Source organism: Phyllobates terribilis, unplaced genomic scaffold, assembly GCF_046119375.1.
Source record: "Phyllobates terribilis strain yellow unplaced genomic scaffold, ASM4611937v1 Scaffold_1__5_contigs__length_1240528914, whole genome shotgun sequence".
NCBI lineage: Eukaryota > Metazoa > Chordata > Amphibia > Anura > Dendrobatidae > Phyllobates > Phyllobates terribilis.
Genome location: NW_027362761.1, coordinates 264,361,047 through 264,383,364, shown reverse-complemented (window position 1 = coordinate 264,383,364; position 22,318 = coordinate 264,361,047). Strand labels below are relative to the sequence as shown.

The window sequence follows — 22,318 nt, the reverse complement described above, 5'->3', positions numbered from 1 at the left end:
GAGCTCCGCTTGTGACTATTTACCTGTTAAATGCCCCTGTCAATCTCTGACAGCAGCACTAATAACGCGCCAGCATGGGGGCGAGTCATTCTATGTGCCTACTGAGGTGCCTGTGGCTAAGCTTCAAAGAGACCATGATTTTTACTGTATGCAGCAATACTGTGGTACAGCTTTGTATAGCACAAGCGATCAGACGATCAAAGGGTTCAAGTCCCCTAAGGGGACTAACAAATACAGTGAAAAGTAAAAGAAATGTTTTTTTTTTTTGTTTCTTTTTTTTTAAATATGAAAAAAAAAAACAAGAAAACTAAAAGTTCAACTCCACTCCGGTTTTTCCTTCATTTAAAAAAAAATGATAATAAAAATACAAATATATGGTATTCTATGCTCAGAAAAGTCCAATCTATCAAAATCTAAAAATAATTAACCTGTAAATCAGTAAACACAGTAAAAAAGAAAAATAATTCAAAACGCCAAAATTGTGGGGGGGTTTTTCATCATCAAAATACTGTAAGAAGCAATCAAAATGTTACACCTATCCCAAAATGGTATTAATAAAAATGTTGTCACACCCCTCAAAAGATAAGCCCTCACACAGCTCCATGAACCAGAAAAAGAAAACATTATGGATATCAGAAAATGTTTTTTTCTGCCCACCACTAAAGTGCTAAAAAAAAACTGGGACAAGTTTGGTATCGCCATAATCGTGCTGATGAGGAAAATCATACTGGCAAGTCATTTTTACCACAAAATGTGTACTGTAAAAACAAGTGTGGTTTTTTTTTCCCCAATTTTACCACACTTTGCTTCAGTTTTCCAGTACACACTATGTGTAAAAGAATAAAAAAAAGAATGGTTTCATTTAAAAAGTGCAACTCACCCCACTATAAACATGACCTCACACGTGTATGTGGACGGGAAAATAAAATAAAAAAAAAAACAAAAAGAAAATCGGCAGCGGTGGAAACCCATCCAAGAGCAGCATAATTCCAGCGGTGGGTCACTTACTGAGCTGTTTGCTGCAGTTTTATGAATAAAATCACAGTTTTATCAGCAGGAGATTGACGTTAGAGGAGTAGAAAATCTGCTGCAATGTAGTCCTCCATATTCTTGAGCTCGGTATAACCCCGCACGCACCACAGCTTTCTGCCTATGCACTGTGTACACAGAAAGTTGTAAATTAGTGGTGTAGGCGGGGTAATACAAGGCTCGGCATTCAGAAAACTAAAATCTCAGGAAGATACAACCGACAGAACGTTAAGTGATGTTGTTCACTTGTTATAAACTAATTTTTCAGGCCTCTGATGTCACGGGTGTGTCGCCACGAAGATCGTCACGAGTACACAGCCTGACTTCTCGCAGCTGACTTGTTGGTGCTTTGTGTTTTTCGGCAGTGAGGGAGTTAATTCTCTCTCTCTCTGTGCTAGACGAGGTCCAGCCTCGCCCAGCTGCAATCAATACTGCTGTAGTGAGACTCCTTCAAATGCCTGCTGGTCTGTTTGGGAAGTGTCGGTGAAAGCATTTCATTCAGACTAACAGAGCGGATCGTGGTGTTTGGAGTTTCTGAGATAAGTGTATTTGGAGTGTTTTTTCCCTTCCTCGCTTTATCATTTATCTCCTTTCCCGTTGGTGTTCCCTCTGTTGTAGTTGTGTAGTTGTTGTATGCAAGGTGGTTTTGGGTTTTCCCTTGTACTGTCTCGTTCGTCTAAGTACTGTGTGTGGGCATATTATTACTTGTCCCCTTTTGTTGTGATCGGGGTCCTTCTCAGGACTAGATTACTTAGGTGCAGGGATCCTCAGGAGGTAGGGGTTACGCTGGCGGCCTGGACCTCTGTACCTTTAACAGTACCTCCAGGTTGAGGGACTAGTCAGGGCCCCAGCTTAGGGTCAGCTTAGGCCCCCTACCTCCAGTATACAGAGACAGCGTGACATCTGACTTTTTTCTTAGCTTTTCCTTAAAGGGGTATTCCAATGTCAGAGATCCTATCCCAATATGTCGCAGGTGTAATAATAATAATAATAATATCAAATATCTACAATTAGAAATGTAGTATAGTTCGTCTGATTCGCTATGTCGCTTACCCCAGGTGCAGGTCATTTGAGTAACTTAGGTTTCCATGATTACGACAACTCATATAGTGTTAGTTAGTTGTTAGTGGTCGTAACCACTGATACCTAAGCTACTGCAAAGCATTGGCGAAACGTGCGTCGGCAGCGCTGGGGGTCAGTATTCCTTCTCTTCCTACTGCATTTTTTACATTGCAGGATTGGCACATTTAGTTCATCCATCTACTTAATTACCTTGATTCACTATAACTAAACTATAGTTTATAGCATTAACTATTGTGAATATATCTTATAGCACTTTGCACTTTATTATATACTGTTATATACTACTAGCATGTTGATTGTATCTGTGCTCCCTGGTGATTATACTGTATTAGGAGGGTTGTGTAATATTCACATTATTTATTTGTACCCTCTATGCTCCCCTTTTGTGGGACACTACCCTATCCGCCTTACCTGGTTTTACCGTATCTATGAAATAAAGTTAACATTTTATATCTTACATATAGTAGATGTGTCCCCCTTTATAGGTTGTTATAATTATAGACACACAAGTTACCAATGGCTGTTGGGTTATATTATGTGGTATTGTTACAAATGCTGATGTAAAATACTGAGCGTGTGAATGTGGCCTACGTGTTTCAATGGTTCACATTTTTTACCTTATTTTTTGAGAATGCTTGTCATATCCACAGCTATCTTTTAGAACTATGGATAATCCCTTAAAGGAGTATTCTCAAGTTTGAAAGTTATTCACTATCCATAGGATAGGGGATAACTTTCCAATCGCTAGGGGAGGGGGGGTGCCTTCTGCTGGGGTCCCCACTGATCCTTCGAATTGGGACTCTGAAGAGCCCCATATGAATGGAGCGGAGGGCAATCGTTTGCACTGCCGCTCTATTCATTCTAATGGGATCAGCTGAGTGCAGCGCTTGGCAATCTCCGGCACTTCCATTAAAAGTAAATTCACATGGGGCTCTTAAGAGTAATGGTTCGAAGGATTGATGGGGGTCCCAGCAGTCAGACCCCCAACGATTGGGAAGTTATCCCCTATTATTGGGGTAACTTTCAAACTTGAGAATACCCTTTTATTACAAATTAGAAGTGTGCATATATATATTTAAATTGGAAGAACATACCGAGGATGGCAAAAATAACCATGAAGAACAAGAGGAGAAGCAGGATATCTATAAAAGGCGGCAGAGACTGGAAAATCTGACGCAGGTTCCTGTAGAGTAAAAGCACATTCTTAATTCACAATTTTTACTGACAGTCACTAAAGGTAACACTCAGTAATATAATAGCATTTACTTACACTCCACAAAAAAACAAGAACACAGTATTTAGCATTTAGAAACTAGTGATCTAGTGCACAGAATGGAAGGCAGGTGTCGGGCTATACAAATTAAGCTGCGTTCAGTGATAGCATATCACTAGGATTTCCTATCACTTTATTATTGGCAGGCAGCAAAAAGTCAACCTCTTAATAAGCATCAGGATCTACAGATGGTCAGATCTTAAAGGAAGAGAGCTCTCTCTCCTTTAGTCTCAATGTTTCTTCAGGTTTGATTTTGCCAAACGTCATTCTGTAGGTTTCCTCCTTACCTGATTTTATAGTGCTTTGGATTATTTTGGTGCTACATAAAAGTTGGGGTTATCATTTACAAATATTCACACGTCTTAAAGCGGTTTTCTCAGCATAATAAAATTATCCCACCAGGGATCGTGAAAACAGGACTCTGCAGAGCCCCTCCTTAATGAAACAAGAGGATGAGCATAAGCACCTCCATTCACTGCTTATGGGGGACTGCTGGAAATAGCTGTGCCCAGTACTTGGATATCTCTGGCAGTCCCATAGACAAACAATGGAGCGGAGAGGTGTAATATGTTCAACCTCCGTTCCATCAAACCAGGCTTTTCAGAGCACCTAGGACCAGTGGGGGTCCCAGCACCAGGACCCCAGTGATCAGTAACTTATCACTTACCCCAAGAATAGGCGATACATTTTTTCCCAGGAAAACCCTTTTACAATGAGCTGTTTTGGGCATTCAAAAAAAGCCACCCACAGGATAGGTGATCACCAATTCACTGAGGGTCTCAGTACAGGTACCCCCAATGAACGGCAGAACATGCCACTTTTATTTTGGTTTAATATAGCACGGCAGTGTGCATGTTAGACTACGGATCCATTCATTCTCTATGAGGCTGCCAGAGAAAGCCCAGTGCAGTGCCATAGGGAATGAATGGAGCGGTGATTGAGCATGCGCTCCATTCTAACTGGGAAAAAATGCCCTGTTCTGCTGATCGGTTCTGGTAAGAGCAACTGGACCCCAAGCAAATCAGTAGGGAATAACTTACTTTAATGGAAAGTCCCCTTTACGTTGAGCTGTTCTGGGTATTCACACAAACCATATAAAAAAAGCCAGAAAAATCAAGAACAAGCCACATCATAGATAGCCACAGAGACTCACAATTATCAAACCCTACAAAGCACCATTTTGAGTCAAATATAGTCAGAATAACTCGTAACAGTGATATAAAGTCATCATTTATAACAAACTTACATTTATGACAATACATTAAAAATTCACCATGCTATTTAGCATTGGCATATAAGGAAAATTCCTTTTTTATTTAGACAAGGTATCAGTAACGGTTCACGACAAGAACAAGAGGACATGGAGCGAGAAGCCAAAAATATGAGATTAATACATAGAACACAGATCAGGTGCAGCTTTTCTTACAAAATATCTGTCCAAGTACCACATGTAGTCACTATATCTATTATAATGGATCAAAAAGGGCTCCAATAGTTAAGGCTATCAGCCTACAATGTACACACTGGTCCATCAGCTTATTGTCATAGCCAATTAAAATGATCTGACTAGTCCTGGTGACTGTGTGACATACCCCACACTGTAAGATCTTTATGTATAATATGATCAACTGATCAATATATATCAGAATGGTAAACTCCTGTAGGGAGATAAAGATATATGGGGTGTATCACAGAGACTATCCAGCAATAAACTAGTCAAGGCCCAAGAGTCAAGCGCTACATTCAATCAGGTAACTCAGTGTGAGTTTGAAAAATGCTTATCAGTTGCACAACATCATTGTGATTATTACCTTCTCAGCATGCTTCCCTGTCCAATTCAATGCCCCTACGTACGTTTCGGTGCCTCCTGCACCTTTTTCAAGGGGGGTGTCTTGTCTCTGATCTGTGCTCTATGTATTAATCTCATATATTTTTGGCTTCTCGCTCTATGTCCTCTTGTTCTTGTTGTGAACCGTTACTGATACCTTGTCTAAATAAAAAAGGAATTTTCCTTATACGCCAATGCTAAATAGCATGGTGAATTTTTAATGTATGTTCATGAATGTAAGTTTGCTATTTAATAAAATGATGACTTTATATCACTGTTATGAGTTACGCTGACTATATTTGACTCAAAATGGTGCTTTGTAGGGTTTCATATAAAAAAGCCATAGCATATTCAATCAAAAACAGCTTGTTAACTATTTCCAAATGGCAACAAAAGATTTTCGATTTTATACATTGCACAGCATAAAATGTAACTGAAATCTATGAGTAAAATGCAGACCATAGTACTATACAAAGTGATAGATTCATTTATACCCATTGTTAAAGGCGATTTCCAGCATCTGAAACAATTGGTTTATAAGACTATAACATACAAACACCGTACATGTGATCCTGCCGTCACGGTCTTCCATCTCTCAATAGTTTATGCTAAGACAAGTTTAGCCAGTGTAACGGGTCTGGGAGGCGGAACCTCTGAGCAGCTATACAAGGGGGCGGTCCTTGTAAGGAAGCGGGTGGCTCCCAGGGAAGACGGGCAGGTAGTCACGGCAAGTGACAGGGACAGTCTCTGGGTAGAAGGGCAGGTAGCAGGTGGACGCTCCCAGGTGAGCGGGCAAGAGTCTCTGGACGGGCAGGTGGTCACAGCAAGTGACGGCAGAGCCTCCAGGTTGGCTAGCAGGCAGGTAGCAGGTGAGCGCTCCCAGGTGAGCGGGCAAGAGTCTCAGGACTGGCAGGTGGTCACGGCAAGTGATGGCAGAGCCTCCAGGTAGGCTAGCAGGCAGGTAGCAGGTGAGCGCTCCCAGGTGAGCGGGCAGGCTGGTCCATAGACAGACTGACAGGTGTCGGAAGGCAGATCGTCGGACCGCAGGCTTGCAAGCAGGTAAGCGGATATCAGGCAGGTATCAAGCAGGAACCTGGCAGGTGACTGGCAGGTAACAGGCAGGAATCTGGCAGGTGACTGGCAGGTAACAAGCAGGAATCTGGCAGGTGACTGGCAGGTAACTGGTAACAGGACCTGAGGGCTGAAGCAGAGTGAAGGCTTTGCAACAACATTGCTCGGGCACCTCCATTTTGGAGGAGGTGCCTTATATATGGTGAAGTCCTCCGGCCATTGGCCGGGGACTCCTTAGGACGGCGCGCGCGGCCCCTTTAAGAGAGGGAGAGCGCGCGCCCTAAGCACCGTGGCTGGGAAGCAGCGCGCGCTGCCAGCAGAGCGGGAGGAAGACTCCGGGCACGGAGCGGAGAGGTGAGGGGAACAGCGTCCCTGCCTAGCAGGAGGCAGGGACGCCGATGCTACAGTACCCCCCCCCCCCTTTAGGCCCCCCTTTTTTTAGGCCAGAGAGAAAATTTATCAAGGATGAGAGGGGCATGGATGTTCTCCCGGGGCTCCCACGTTCTCTCCTCAGGACCAAACCCCTTCCAATCTACCAGAAAAAAGGTTTTTCCTCTTACCCTTTTGGTGGCCAGAATGTTCTCTACCTCAAATTCGTTCTCAGCGGAAACCGGAGCAAGGGGCGTACCTGTAGACTTGGAAAAAGAGTTAAGTACCACGGGTTTGAGGAGAGATACATGGAAGGAGTTAGGGATCCGTAAGTTGGCCGGGAGTTTCAATTTATAGGCCACCGGATTGATTTGTTTGATAACTTCCAGTGGGCCGATGAACCGAGGCCCTAACTTGTAGGAGGGAATCTTGAGCCGGACATACTTGGACGAGAGCCAGACTTTATCTCCAGGACGGAATTGTGGAGGATCCAGGCGTTTTTTGTCAGCGTGTTTTTTCATCCGCTCGGACGACTGAAGGAGTGCGGATTGGGTACTCTCCCAAATGGAGGAGAATTTGCTAATGAGAGATTCCGCAGCCGGATTGTCCACCGAGGTGGAGACGGGAAATGGGATCCGAGGATGCTGACCGAAGACTACAAAAAACGGGGATTTGGAGGAAGATTCGCTCTCGTGATTATTGTAAGAGAATTCGGCCCATGGTAGGAGATCCACCCAGTCCGAATGGTGGGCATTAACGAAGTGCCGGAGGTAACTGGTCAGGATCTGATTGATCCGCTCCACTTGACCATTGGACTGTGGGTGGTAAGCGGAGGAGAAGTCCAGGGTGACGTCAAGCAGCTTACATGTGGCTCTCCAGAAGAGTGAGGTGAACTGAACCCCACGATCCGACACGATGTGGAGGGGCAGGCCATGGAGACGGAAGATGTGGCGGATAAAGTCTTTAGCCAGTTCGCGTGCAGACGGGAGACCCGGCAGGGGAATGAAGTGCGCCATCTTGGAAAAGGGGTCAGCGACCACCCAAATGACCGTACAACCGGCAGAGACAGGGAGATCCGTTATAAAGTCCATAGCTATATGCTGCCACGGGGCAGCAGGTACTGGAAGAGGAAGGAGGCGACCGGTTGGCAGGTGTCTCGGAACTTTGTTGCGGGCGCAGGACACACAGGCTGAAACAAAGTCTATTACATCCTTGTGCAGGGTAGGCCACCAGTAATGCCGGGTAATAAGCTGGAGGGTCTTTTTCTGACCGGCGTGGCCAGCTAGCTTAGACGAGTGACCCCAGAGTAGGACCTTCTTCCGATCAGGTACTGTTACGAACGTCTTACCGGGAGGGAGACGATTTAGATTCACGGGAGCCACCTGCATTACTCTGGCGGGATCAATGATGTGCTTCGGTTCCTCCTCTAGATCAGACACCAGGAAGGATCGGGACAAGGCGTCAGCTTTGATGGTTTTGTCTGCCGGGCGAAAATGAAGAACGAAATCAAAGCGGGCAAAAAACAAGGACCACCGGGCTTGGAGCGGGTTAAGTCTCTGGGCGCTCTGGAGGTAAGCCAAGTTCTTGTGGTCCGTGTAAATAATTACCGGGTGAAGAGCCCCCTCGAGCAGGTAACGCCACTCCTCCAGTGCCAGCTTAATGGCCAATAACTCTCGATCTCCTATAGAATAATTGCGCTCAGAAGAGGAGAAGAGTTTGGAGAAGAAGCCGCAAGTTACCATTCTTCCGGAAGGCGACTTTTGGGTAAGTACCGCTCCGGCTCCAGAGGAGGAGGCGTCAACTTCCAGGAAGAATTGTTTGTTGCCGTCTGGACAATGCAGCACCGGGGCGGAAGAGAAAGCCTGTTTTAAGGAAAGAAAGGCTTCCTCTGCTTCGGGCGGCCATTCTCTGGGATTAGTGCCCTTACGGGTGAGCGCAGAGATTGAGGCAGTCCGGGAAGAGAAGTGCGGTATGAAGAGGCGGTAGTAGTTGGCAAAACCCAGGAACCGCTGAATAGCTTTCAACCCCTCTGGTCGGGGCCACTTCTGGATGGCAGACAGTTTCTCAGGATCCATTCGTAGGCCGGTCTGAGAGATTATGTACCCAGAAACGGAAGCGAGGTCTGCTCAAAGAGGCACTTCTCATATTTAGCGTAGAGATGGTTCTGCCTGAGCCTGAGCAGAACCTGACGAACATCCCTCCGGTGTGTGGGGAGATCCGGAGAGAAGACCAAGATGTCGTCCAGGTACACCACTACGCAGGAGTAGAGAAGGTCCCGGAAGAGGTCATTGACCAACTCTTGAAAGACGGCGGGAGCGTTAGAGACCGAAGGGCATTACCAGGTATTCATAGTGGCCGTCCCGGGTGTTGAATGCCGTCTTCCATTCATCCCCCTGACTGATACGGACCAGGTTATACGCCCCACGGAGGTCCAGCTTGGTGAAGATTCTAGCCCCCCTCAGACGGTCAAATAATTCCGGAATGAGCGGAAGGGGGTATTTATTCTTCACCGTGATCTGGTTAAGGCCTCTATAGTCTATACAGGGACGGAGTGAGCCGTCCTTCTTTTTGACGAAGAAGAAGCCTGCTCCCGCCGGGGAAGTAGGTATCCGGATGAATCCCCGGGCCAGATTCTCCTCAATATATTCTGACATGGATCGGGTCTCAGCAGCGGACAAAGGGTAAATGCGCCCACGGGGAGGAGTAGCGCCGGGCATCAGGTCGATTGGGCAGTAGTATGGTCTATGAGGGGGTAATGTCTCTGCCTCCTTTTTATTAAAGACGTCCGCATACGACCAATAAGGAGCCGGAAGACCAGGTAGATTGGCTGGAGTAGGAGAAGGACGGACAGGATGGACGGGAACTAAACAAGTCTTATGGCAGTCCTGTCCCCAGCGAAGGACCTCTCCGGTCTGCCAATCAAGCACGGGTGCATGTTTCTGAAGCCAAGGTAGGCCTAGCAAGAGGGCGTGAGAGAGACCAGGCAGAACATGAAAGAAGATGCTCTCAGAGTGCAGCATTCCCACTTGCAAGGTTATGGATTCAGTGATGAGTTGGATGGGATGTGGTAAGAGGCCCCCATCTACGGCAGCGACAGATAAGGGTACAGCTAGAGGTTTGGTGGGAATGCGGTATTTCTCTACCAGGGACTGAGAAATGAGATTTCCGGCAGCTCCAGAGTCAAGTTGGGCTAGTTCAAAATAACGGTTCTCCCCGCAGGTGATAGAGACCGACAGCAACAGAGATGGAGAGGGTTTACTCTTGTCTAGGACGACCTCTCTGAACGATCCTAGACACAGGCGTTTCCCGACCTCTCCGGACAAGAACGGATCCGGTGCTCCTTACTGCCACAGTAGAAGCAGCTCCCCTCGGCTCGGCGTAACTCTTGACGGGTCTTGACCATCTTGGTCTGGTGGACCTGCATAGGCTCGGGTGAGTGCGCCTGGGGAGTAGCGGGAGAAGTGACAGGTTTCTGAAAGGTAGGGGCTAGACGTGGAAACCTTCTCTCACGGGTGACCTCTTTGGCGCGTTCCTGGAACCGGACGTCAATCCGGGTGGCAAGAGTTATTAAGTCGTCGAGAGTGGTAGGTATGTCCCGACCGGCGAGTTCATCTTTAATACGGCCGGACAGACCCTCCCAAAAGACAGACACCAGGGCGTCGTTATCCCAGGCCAGCTCCGAAGCAAGGGTACGGAACCGTATGGCATATTGGCCCACGGTGAGATTTCCTTGATGGAGGCGTAGCAGAGATGATGCGGATGAGGTCCTCCGTCCGGGTTCGTCGAAGACTTTCCGGAAAGCCGTGAGAAAGGCTGGCAGATTGGACACCAGGGGGTCTCCTCTCTCCCATAGAGGATTTAGCCAAGCCAGTGCCTCCCCCGTGAGATGGGACATGATGAAGGCTACTTTGGCCCGGCCGGAGATAAAGTGGTGGGACAGGAGTTCAAAGTGCAGGGTGCACTGGTTTATGAAGCCCCGAGCTTGAGCGGGGTCGCCTCCGAAGCGAGGAGGTGCAGAAAGCCGGGGTCCGGGGCAGGATGCCATGGTATTGGTGGGCAGCGGCGTTGCCGGGCTGCGAGTCATGACACTAGCGGTGGTTGCTGGTGGAGCAGTCAGAGTGTCCAGGCGAGAGTTGACATTCCACAGATGACTCAGGATGGACTCCTGTTGGGACCTTTGACGGGACAGTTCATGACATAGGTCCGAGAGCGAGGGAGCTTGGGTGCCACCGGGTTCCATGGCCCGAGCAAACTGTAACGGGTCTGGGAGGCGGAACCTCTGAGCAACTATACAAGGGGGCGGTCCTTGTAAGGAAGCGGGTGGCTCCCAGGGAAGACGGGCAGGTAGTCACGGCAAGTGACAGGGACAGTCTCTGGGTAGAAGGGCAGGTAGTCACGGCAAGTGACAGGGACAGTCTCTGGGTAGAAGGGCAGGTAGCAGATGGACGCTCCCAGGTGAGTGGGCAAGAGTCTCTGGACGGGCAGGTGGTCACGGCATGTGACGGCAGAGCCTCCAGGTAGGCTAGCAGGCAGGTAGCAGGTAAGCGCTCCCAGGTGAGCGGGCAAGAGTCTCTGGACTGGCAGGTGGTCACAGCAAGTGACGGCAGAGCCTCCAGGTAAGTTAGAAGGCAGGTAGCAGGTGAGCGCTCCCAGGTGAGCGCGCAAGAGTCTCAGGACTGGCAGGTGGTCACGGCAAGTGACGGCAGAGCCTCCAGGTAGGCTAGCAGGCAGGTAGCAGGTGAGCGCTCCCAGGTGAGCGGGCAGGCTGGTCCATAGACAGACTGACAGGTGTCGGAAGGCAGACCGTCGGACCGCAGGCCTGCAAGCAGGTAAGCGGATATCAGGCAGGTATCAAGCAGGAACCTGGCAGGTGACTGGCAGGTAACAGGCAGGAATCTGGCAGGTGACTGGCAGGTAACAAGCAGGAATCTGGCAGGTGACTGGCAGGTAACTGGTAACGGGACCTGAGGGCTGAAGCAGAGTGAAGGCTTTGCAACAACATTGCTCGGGCACCTCCATTTTGGATGAGGTGCCTTATATATGGTGAAGTCCTCCGGCCATTGGCCGGGGACTCCTTAGGACGGCGCGCGCGGCCCCTTTAAGCACGCGCCCTAAGCACCGTGGCCGGGAAGCAGCGCGCGCTGCCAGCAGAGCGGGAGGAAGACGCCGGGCACGGAGCGGAGAGGTGAGGGGAACAGCGTCCCGGCCTAGCAGGAGGCAGGGACGCCGACGCTACAGCCAGCAGTAGGAGACCTCTATTTAGTTACTTTTGCAGGTATATCTATATGAATACTAATATTTTTTACTATAATAAAAACACTTACAAATTATTCTTACCTCCGGACAGCACCACAATATCTGCAGTCAACTAAAAAAATAGGTCGCAATGCTCTTGTAACGCGTACATGGGACGTCTGCCGGATTAGCACCACGATAGCTTCCACAAACTGCACCAACAAGACGGAACTCTGCAGAGAAGTAAGAATAAAGGACCGGGTTAGTAAGAGAGAGTATAAAGCTAGACCAGTAGAAGATATACCGCGGTGCTTGCTGATGTAACATTACAAAGCTTTCCAGTATTTTAAGCCACCTGTTTCATGTAATTTACACAATTTTTTAAGCCAAAATTATGCTGCACAATGTTAATACATATTACAAATCTACGTCTCCTTTGCTTTTATTAAAGTGTGTAGTAAAGCACAGAGTGGCAAAAACACTTAATTGTGGTGAACGGCGAATAAAAAATAAGCAATAAAAATGTATCAGAATTCTGGTGCAATTTCATAAGTAAATTTCCCAAAACACATTTTTTGGGGATTTCTTTTTTGTGTAAAAAAAGATTAGATTTATGGGAGTTTTTGAATCTGAGAATAGGTCATTAATGTGTGATTAGCAGGGGACCCTACAGATCAGAAGTGTGAATGAGTCAGAGCACCCAAGCGAGCGACGTGACCCATCAATGGTTATCCTGGCACAGCAGCTTCATCATGAGGATCTGAGGGATTTAGGGTGTATGGTTCTAAGTGGTATTTAGGGTGGTATTAAAGTAACATGAGTAATCCTCTAATAAATACTGTAAACGAGTCACATCAAAAATTCTGCACCAAGCTAGAAAGCTGCTTGCCTCACACTGACTCCATTCCCCAGCACCCTACATTACTGAACTAAAGCAGAAAGCCAATCAGTTGTCAAGAGGGCATAAAAAAAGAGAATCATTAAGAAAATGATAACTACTTACCGGTAATTTAATTTTCCTGAAACCCATGACAGTGCCCAAGAGTGGGATCCGACCCCATCACTGGACAGGAAGCCATGAGCACAAAATAAAAAGGAAACTCCTACTTCAATGTGGCTTCCAAGAAGTCAAGTAGGAGTCACCCAAATTATAATCATTATTCTTGTTATTATTTATACATTCACTCAAGCCAATTCTTCATTGTGAGAAGAGAAGATTGAGAACCACCATCAACCATAAGCCACAGGGAAAGAACAAATGGAGGTGCTGTCATGGGTTTCAGGAAAATCAAATTACTGGTAAGTAATTATCATTTTTCCCCTTACCCATGATAGCACCTGAGAGACGATGACCAAGGAATCCTCTGATAGGGGGGAGCCCCCTGTATGATCTTACAGCTGAAGAAAGATCCCAAGAATATCCTAGTTCAATGGATAGTGCTTAAGGAAGGGAAGATTGTGAAAGTTTTAGATATCATTCAATCCAAACAATGTCTATCGATTTGGAGCTCCAACAAAAAAGCACAAAAAAGAGTAAACAAGGAATTATTTTCCTGGTTACAAGAACTTATTTTTTTCTTCCCTCATAGAGGGTCTATATTTATAGACTTCACTTATAAGTATGGTTGGTTATCTTCCTAGGATATAATTATTCTGTACTTGTTAATCACCTAACCAACAAGTGAAGTATATAGGAACTGGTACCAAGACTTGGCATGTCAATGGAAACAGAAGTCAAGTGATTCAAAAGAACCGGGTAACCTTAATAAGGCCATGACTAGGGTTCCTAGTGGCCAAATGGGCCCAGCAACTACATCTGCTCAAAATATTACATAACATCAAACCCAATAATGTTGACATTTTCCACAGAAGTAAGCTCCCTCCCCTACCTAAGGCCAAGATCTGTATCGTAAGAAACCCTTCTAGTGAAAATGATCACCTGATGGTTCAAAATCTACCCAACTCTTTGCTATATAGTGTAGATTGAGCATCCCAAAATGCCAAAGGGGTTCCAGAAACCAGAAGAAATACTTAGCACGTTATCTCAATCTGACTTCACCAATTTCTTTTTTTTTTTTGGTGTATCCCTTAGGATGTAACGTTAAGTCCTCCTAGCCAAGTCCTTAATGCGGATACAACTAGAACACGCAAAAAAAGAGGTCTGAGCTATTCAATATAAAGAAGAGCCACAATCAAATATTCATTTAGGTATGATAGAATTTATCTTATTCTCTATAATGGCATCAATTCTGCAACTTAAATGGATGCTAATAATACAATCCAACCAAGAAGGTTGTTAGTTGAAAACTGTTAAAACAGATTAGTTTTCCAGCAACGAGACTAAGAAAACCAAGCGATATCCATCACCTCTGATTCACCACTATTTTCTTTTTCTTCCCCATCAGGAATCGACTCAGTCAGAAAGAGATATAGAAAGCATATGTTATTGGTCAAAGCTCAGATGATCTTAAACCAAGGTATTAGATCCCCGTCCCCTCAATCATGTACCTTATGGGCTTATCATCCTCTTCTTGAGTAATAATCAGAACGGTCTTACTTCAGTGTGAAGGCATTCGTCTTGACTAGCGAAGATGTTCCTCCTTCGCAACAGGACTCTAACAGTTAAGGGGACATTTTAACTCATCCATCAATTCCTCCCCTTATAGGTTTATTGCAGAGTTGACGTTTTGTCACTCCGAAAGCACAGTGACTGGATATTTAACCAACTCACCACTATCTACCAGTTTTATGACTTCAATCCTGAAACACTTATTGGGTATAATGGCTCCACCAACTTAATTTCCAATGAGTCAATTTTCCAACTTCAACCAGGAGGATACACTGGTCTTGGAATATTTCCACCAGATCCCGTATAACCATGCATGTTAGGAGGATAGACTGGGATATTGATGGTTTCTCAGCCCCATACCGGCGAGTCCAGCTCGCAACTCCATTAGGAGGGAAGATCGGTATAGTGCTGCTCGACTTGGCACAATCAAGTTCATCTTACCACTCCATACCAGTAGGGTAGATTGGGGCATTGAGAGTTTAATCACTTAGTGTCCACAAGGCCATTTTGTGACTCCAACTAGGAGCCTTAATTGGACTTACAATGATTTTATTTAGCTTAACGCAGCGATGTCCATCTTGCACCTCCAACTAGGAGGGTAAACTGAAATGTAAATGTTTATAAACTTAAATGCTGAGCAGTCCAAACCTAAATGATTAACCAACTTAAATGCCAACCAGTCCAAATTATGACTCCAGACTCTGACGATTAACTGAACTTACAATGATTTCATTTGGCTTATCACAACCATGACTAACTCCAACTGGAAGGATAACAGTGACGTAGATATTTTGCCAAGTTAAAAGTCGACCAGCCCATTTTGAGACTCCCGACACTGGACTTACAATAGTTTCATTCTGATTAGCGCAACCATTTATACCTCCTACCAAGAGGACAAACTGGGACATAGATGTTCAATGTGGACCAGTTCAATATGCTATCCAAGTATGAGGGATTGCCTGGAAATCAATTGGACTCATCAGCTACTATCACGGCTGTACTTTATTAAGGCCCTTCTTGTTTTTAAATAGAATCACCACAGACCAACGATATCATTCGGAAGCCATCCTTACCTATATCAGCAGTATTCCTAAGGGTAGTGAAGCTTTTAAACAATAGCAAAAACAGACCTGCAAACCCCAAGTCAGCTGGCTAACAAAGTAAAAGCCACGGCCCCCAAATTTGTACGTACCACTGAAAGTCATACTCCACCAAAGGCCCCATCAAGTCACACTGAGGCAGAGGCAGCCGAAGACAACCCTAGGCCTGAGGTGGCAGCCTATTCAACAACTAAGTAAGCGCCCAGAAAACGTCCAAGCAGGCCAAACACGAGAAATGAGGCGGCCGGCCCAACACACAAGACATGAGGCCAGACATGAGGCGGCTGGCTCGCCACACCGGACATGAGGCGGCTGGCTCGCCACACCAGACATGAGGCGGCTGGCTCGCCACACCAGACATGAGGCGGCTGGCTCGCCACACCAGACATGAGGCGGCTGGCTCGCCACACCAGACATGAGGCGGCTGGCTCGCCACACCAGACATGAGGCGGCTGGCTCGCCACACCAGACATGAGGCGGCTGGCTCGCCACACCAGACATGAGGCGGCTGGCTCGCCACACCAGACATGAGGCGGCAGGCTCGCCACACCAGACATGAGGCGGCTGGCTCGCCACACCAGACATGAGGCGGCTGGCTCGCCACACCAGACATGAGGCGGCTGGCTCGCCACACCAGACATGAGGCGGCTGGCTCGCCACACCAGACATGAGGCGGCTGGCTCGCCACACCAGACATGAGGCGGCTGGCTCGCCACACCAGACATGAGGCGGCAGGCTCGCCACACCAGACATGAGGCGGCAGGCTCGCCACACCAGACATGAGGCGGCAGGCTCGCCACACCAGACATGAGGCGGCAGGCTCGCCACACCAGACATGAGGCGGCAGGCTCGCCACACCAGACATGAGGCGGCAGGCTCGCCACACCAGACATGAGGCGGCAGGCTCGCCACACCAGACATGAGGCGGCAGGCTCGCCACACCAGACATGAGGCGGCAGGCTCGCCACACCAGACATGAGGCGGCAGGCTCGCCACACCAGACATGAGGCGGCAGGCTCGCCACACCAGACATGAGGCGGCAGGCTCGCCACACCAGACATGAGGCGGCAGGCTCGCCACACCAGACATGAGGCGGCAGGCTCGACACACCAGACATGAGGCGGCAGGCTCGACACACCAGACATGAGGCGACCATGAGGCGGCAGGCTCGACACACTAGACATGAGGCGGCAGGCTCGACACACCAGACATGAGGCGGCAGGCTCGCCACACCAGACATGAGGCGGCAGGCTCGCCACACCAGACATGAGACGGCAGGCTCGCCACACCAGACATGAGGCGGCAGGCTCGCCACACCAGACATGAGGCGGCAGGCTCGCCACACCAGACATGAGGCGGCAGGCTCGCCACACCAGACATGAGGCGGCTGGCTCGCCACACCAGACATGAGGCGGCAGGCTCGACACACCAGACATGAGGCGGCAGGCTCGACACACCAGACATGAGGCGACCATGAGGCGGCAGGCTCGACACACTAGACATGAGGCGGCAGGCTCGACACACCAGACATGAGGCGGCAGGCTCGCCACACCAGACATGAGGCGGCAGGCTCGCCACACCAGACATGAGGCGGCAGGCTCGCCACACCAGACATGAGGCGGCTGGCTCGCCACACCAGACATGAGGCGGCTGGCTCGCCACACCAGACATGAGGCGGCTGGCTCGCCACACCAGACATGAGGCGGCAGGCTCGCCACACCAGACATGAGGCGGCAGGCTCGCCACACCAGACATGAGGCGGCAGGCTCGCCACACCAGACATGAGGCGGCAGGCTCGCCACACCAGACATGAGGCGGCTGGCTCGCCACACCAGACATGAGGCGGCTGGCTCGCCACACCAGACATGAGGCGGCAGGCTCGACACACCAGACATGAGGCGGCAGGCTCGACACACCAGACATGAGGCGACCATGAGGCGGCAGGCTCGACACACTAGACATGAGGCGGCAGGCTCGACACACCAGACATGAGGCGGCAGGCTCGCCACACCAGACATGAGGCGGCAGGCTCGCCACACCAGACATGAGGCGGCAGGCTCGCCACACCAGACATGAGGCGGCAGGCTCGCCACACCAGACATGAGGCGGCAGGCTCGCCACACCAGACATGAGGCGGCAGGCTCGCCACACCAGACATGAGGCGGCAGGCTCGCCACACCAGACATGAGGCGGCAGGCTCGCCACACCAGACATGAGGCGGCAGGCTCGCCACACCAGACATGAGGCGGCTGGCTCGCCACACCAGACATGAGGCGGCAGGCTCGACACACCAGACATGAGGCGGCAGGCTCGACACACCAGACATGAGGCGACCATGAGGCGGCAGGCTCGACACACCAGACATGAGGCGGCAGGCTCGACACACCAGACATGAGGCGGCAGGCTCGACACACCAGACATGAGGCGGCAGGCTCGACACACCAGACATGAGGCGGCAGGCTCGACACACCAGACATGAGGCGGCAGGCTCGACACACCAGACATGAGGCGGCAGGCTCGACACACCAGACATGAGGCGGCAGGCTCGACACACCAGACATGAGGCGGCAAGCTCGACACACCAGACATGAGGCGGCAAGCTCGACACACCAGACATGAGGTCAGACACTACTGAGGTTTGAACACAGTTCGCATGGGGTGCGCGCCGGGATGCAGCCTGACACCACAGCCCAGGATTCAGGCGACGTCGGCGTTCTACTTTAGCACAGCACACAGTTTCCAATGATAATTGTACTGGTTCCCATAGGCTGTCCGTCTATATAAAAAAAAACAGTGCATGACAACTCCACTCATACCATTTCGGAGGAAGCCAGAAGGCGAAACGTGCATCAGGGGGACTGGAGGTAAATAAACTATTTTGGTATGATATGTTGTTATCTTATTTCCTATCCTTGCTAGCCACATTGATTATTTAACATGCAACCTAATTTTTGCACATATGCAATCACATAATGCATCCTTAATAGCCTTTTTCTACTATGTGTTGTTTAATATTTCGGGCCTTACCATTCTATTGCATTGCCCATTAGGGGTTATTCATTTGTACAGGTTTGGTACATTTATATATATTGTTATATTTAAAGCCACTAGCACTTTATACTTCTGCCCAACAGGTGGAGATGTTAGATACTATTTTATCTATTACTTGGCTTCCTAATGGGATACACGATTCACCCTTTACTTAGACTTCCTAGATACTTCATTTGAACATATGTAAATATATTGTGTGCTCTTCCAAGCAGTGGAGAAAATACTCACTGTCTTTATTTTGTATATATTTAGAGGATAAATCTGTTATAAATGTCTCCATTGGGGCTATAGGCATATCAACTTATTTTGCAGATTGCTGTATATGTATTTATCATATATGATTAATGTGCCAAAAACTTTATGTGGAAAATGCAACTAAGATACCATCTAATTATTCTCTGCATTGCATATCCTTTTTAATAGGTTTTTAACTTTTCTGTATTTATTTAATAAAGATTTGTTATTCATACTTGTTTTGAGGAGTTTTTCACGTCTTTTTTTTTTATTTCGTTTTTTTAGTACACAAGACATGAGGCAGCCGGCCCAACATACAAAACACGAGGCCAGACACTACTGAGGTTCGAACATAGGATAAATGAGAAAGGCAAGGCGGCAAGCCACACGCCAGGTTGCAGACCAATCGAGAAAATGCCAGGCTGTAAGACATGTGAGAATCACAAGGCCGCAGGACTACTGAAACACAAAGGTCCCAGGACAGACACCAGGCCAGACATTCAAAGGACAAGAAACCACATTGAAGGAGGAGGTGAGAGTTGCCTTTATTTTTGTGCTCTTGGCTTCCTGTCCAGTGATGGAGGCAGATCCCACTCTCTGGTGCTGTTATGGGTGGGGGAAAAATTGGTCTTATATGTGTTTGTGTAGGATGTTTTTATGTCCTCCCCATTCTATAAACCCCTGGTATTCTCTAACATTTTATGTAGTTATCTTGATGCACACTAAGCACTGGGACGACCAGTATGTGCACACCCTAGCAAAATACTATTGCACGACAGGAGGGGTGGGTGGAGTATGTTGGAATAGATTTTTGTTCTTTACATTTAAATAATTTTTATTGACGATTTTATACTTTTTAAAGTGTTTTTTTTTTACATAAATGCATGTATTTGGAGCTAAAAAATCATTGGGTTTGATTAAAGCACCACTCCAGCGTTTTTTTGTATTTCACCGCTTTAGTGGTGCTTCTAATCTAAGGTCCTTGCCCATGGTCTTACCTATCAAAGTCTTCACCTTCTATCACCGCCGCTCAGTTTGTGACCTGCCGGATTACTCCAGTGTTTCATGGAGCGAGAAGGTCACTCTTCAATACAAGTCTAGGAGAGCCTTGTTCTGGCTTACATAGACGTGCATTGAGAGCTTGTGACTTAACTTCTGGAAAGTCAGAAGATGATGCTGCGATACCGGAGCAGCGTCAAAAATAGGTGAAGATGCCAGAGGTTGAGTATCTAACTATAGGCAGGCACCTTACATTAGAAGCACCATTCCAGCTCTGAAAAAAAAAAGGAAAACAGAAAAAAAACCACCAAGCTGGAGTGGTGCCTTAACAATTTTACACCATTTGTATTATATAGCCTAGCTACAGAATGGGTTTACTGAGAATCCATCAGTGAGCTGATTCTGATAGTGTGAGGGAAGAGTCTGTAACTCCTTTGTCGTTTTCTGAGCTCCTCTCGGCTGATTTATAAGTAAAGACCACATCAAAGTTGAAAGTGAAGGAAACAAAGAGCCTATAAAAGCAAAAATGTGCAACATTTTTAATGAAACCCAACCGCAAAAATATTGTTTTTGTTTTCAGCCTCAAAAACATGCATTTCAGTAAAAATTTTAAAATGGATCAGAAAAATGAAGCAGGGTAACTATTTAAAGACGGATTAATGACTAACCTTTAACATGGTCCTGCGATGTCTGAGAAATGTCCGACAACCAAGCCATCTCATCTTTATGCCAAGTTCAAAAACAACTAATGCCAGGGCCAGTAATTCCAGGGTGGCATGAACCTTGAATATTGCAATTATGTAAAGAAAAAATAGGAAGGAAAGTGAGAGGCACATGTACAGTATATACAGATATTCAAAGACGTCATACATACATAGATGTCAAGGCGAAGAAAAGGGACAGCCGGCGCCTCGCACAGGGAAAGAAGCAGCAACAGGAGACTGGTAGCGAGTTCCAGCATGTAGAATAAATGATTGTGGGCAAAAAGGTAAGCAGCCAGCGCCTTCGGATCCCGTGGATGTGTGTAAAACTTATCATTATTCTTCCCCTCCTGGAAATCAGAAGAAGCAAATTAGAAGAAGCAGCAAATAATGTACAGTTTGCACCCTGACAAACCCATAAGCAGTAATCCATCCAAGACTCAAACTGGTATGAAGACTGGTCAGGTCACTTCTTTAAACCACTTTGTATATTTGGAAATGTGGAGAGGCTAAAAGAAGCTCCACATAAATGCATGTGTTCTGTCTTTTTAACTTTTATTGAGCGTTTTTTTAAGGCGAGTTATGTAGTGTACATCCCTGAAAAAGCCGTCGTGTGCACATACCCCTAGTGAGCTCCGGGGAACTCGGGTCACCTGTCACCCAAGACCACAGATATTAGAAGATAGAAAGGAGAAGCAATCATGCAGGAGCCCTGTCAATTAGGTGATTAGATCAAAAAATAATGGCATATCCTAGCATTATACCATCACTTTCTTAGCTAAAAACACTTGAAAAGGTTTTTTTCCCACGAACCTACACTTTAATCAATAGCTCTTGGGAAAAAAATTATTTCCACAATTGGATGTGTTAAAATTTTTTCCTATGCTGAGATAATCTTATAAATGTGCCCCTGCTGTGTACTGTGTAATGGCTGTATCTAAGGGCTGCGATCCCATGGTGTCCTGTCTGTATACTCTTTTGCTTCCTCCTCTGCCCAGGAGATGTGGTATGATCAGACCATGTCCCTGTACGGTCAGACACAGCCATTACACAGTACACAGCAGGGGCACATATATAAGATTATCTCCGCACAGGAACATTTTATTTAACACATCTAGTTGTGGAACTTATTTCTAGTCCAACATCTATTAATTAAAATGTACTTTGTTTATGGGAAAACCCCATTTAAGTTAAGCATAATAATTATAGGTATCCAAAAGCAATTATTAATACCTATGGAAACTCAAGCAGTTTGTGCCAATGTATGCATCATGTATGAGACTCATTTCTGCAGTCCTGCGAGATTTCAATGAAACCAGCCAACAAAGCAAAGCAATGGCAAGAGGCCTGAGAGGGCCCAGGATAGAAGTTCAGTTGTAATGAAAACCCTCATTAACTTTAGTTAATTATTTTTTGGGGGATATTTTTGCCCTTTGCTCCACAATTCCAGAAAGCAGGCTAAGGGCCTAGAGTTGGAGGCTGACCGATAGCAAAAACGTATCATAGATGCACATTATTCCATAGAAATTCCTGCAATAACCTTGGGAGGGCTGGTCTCAATATATCATTAATTAAAGGGGCTTTCTATTTTCAGAAAACCAGTATCCCCAGGTGCAATTTGTTTAAAAAAAAAAAACAACAAAAAAACAAGATACAAGCTGTGCTTGAGGGCGCAGTCAAACGGCCGTATAACACGGATGATGATTGCATCGCAATGCTCGGACTGGCCGGCGGCTCTCCTGACCCAAGCGTGACAGCTGCATAGAAATACACGTT

The 22,318-nt window shown here is 47.1% G+C and overlaps 1 protein-coding gene across 5 annotated transcripts in view; it reads right to left on the bottom strand.

Moving 5' to 3' along the window:
* The window catches only part of TPCN1 (two pore segment channel 1), a 134,353-nt gene that overhangs the window by 72,359 nt on the left and 39,676 nt on the right, over nucleotides 1–22,318 (bottom strand). For all 5 annotated transcript variants that reach the window (XM_073672010.1, XM_073672019.1, XM_073672001.1 and 2 more), the window contains 4 exons: nucleotides 20,716–20,892; nucleotides 20,510–20,623; nucleotides 11,991–12,121; nucleotides 3,207–3,295 (listed from right to left, as the gene is read on the bottom strand). In XM_073672010.1, the coding sequence (XP_073528111.1) occupies nucleotides 3,207–3,295; nucleotides 11,991–12,121; nucleotides 20,510–20,623; nucleotides 20,716–20,892 (511 nt within the window). The remainder of the gene's footprint in view (nucleotides 1–3,206; nucleotides 3,296–11,990; nucleotides 12,122–20,509; nucleotides 20,624–20,715; nucleotides 20,893–22,318) is intronic.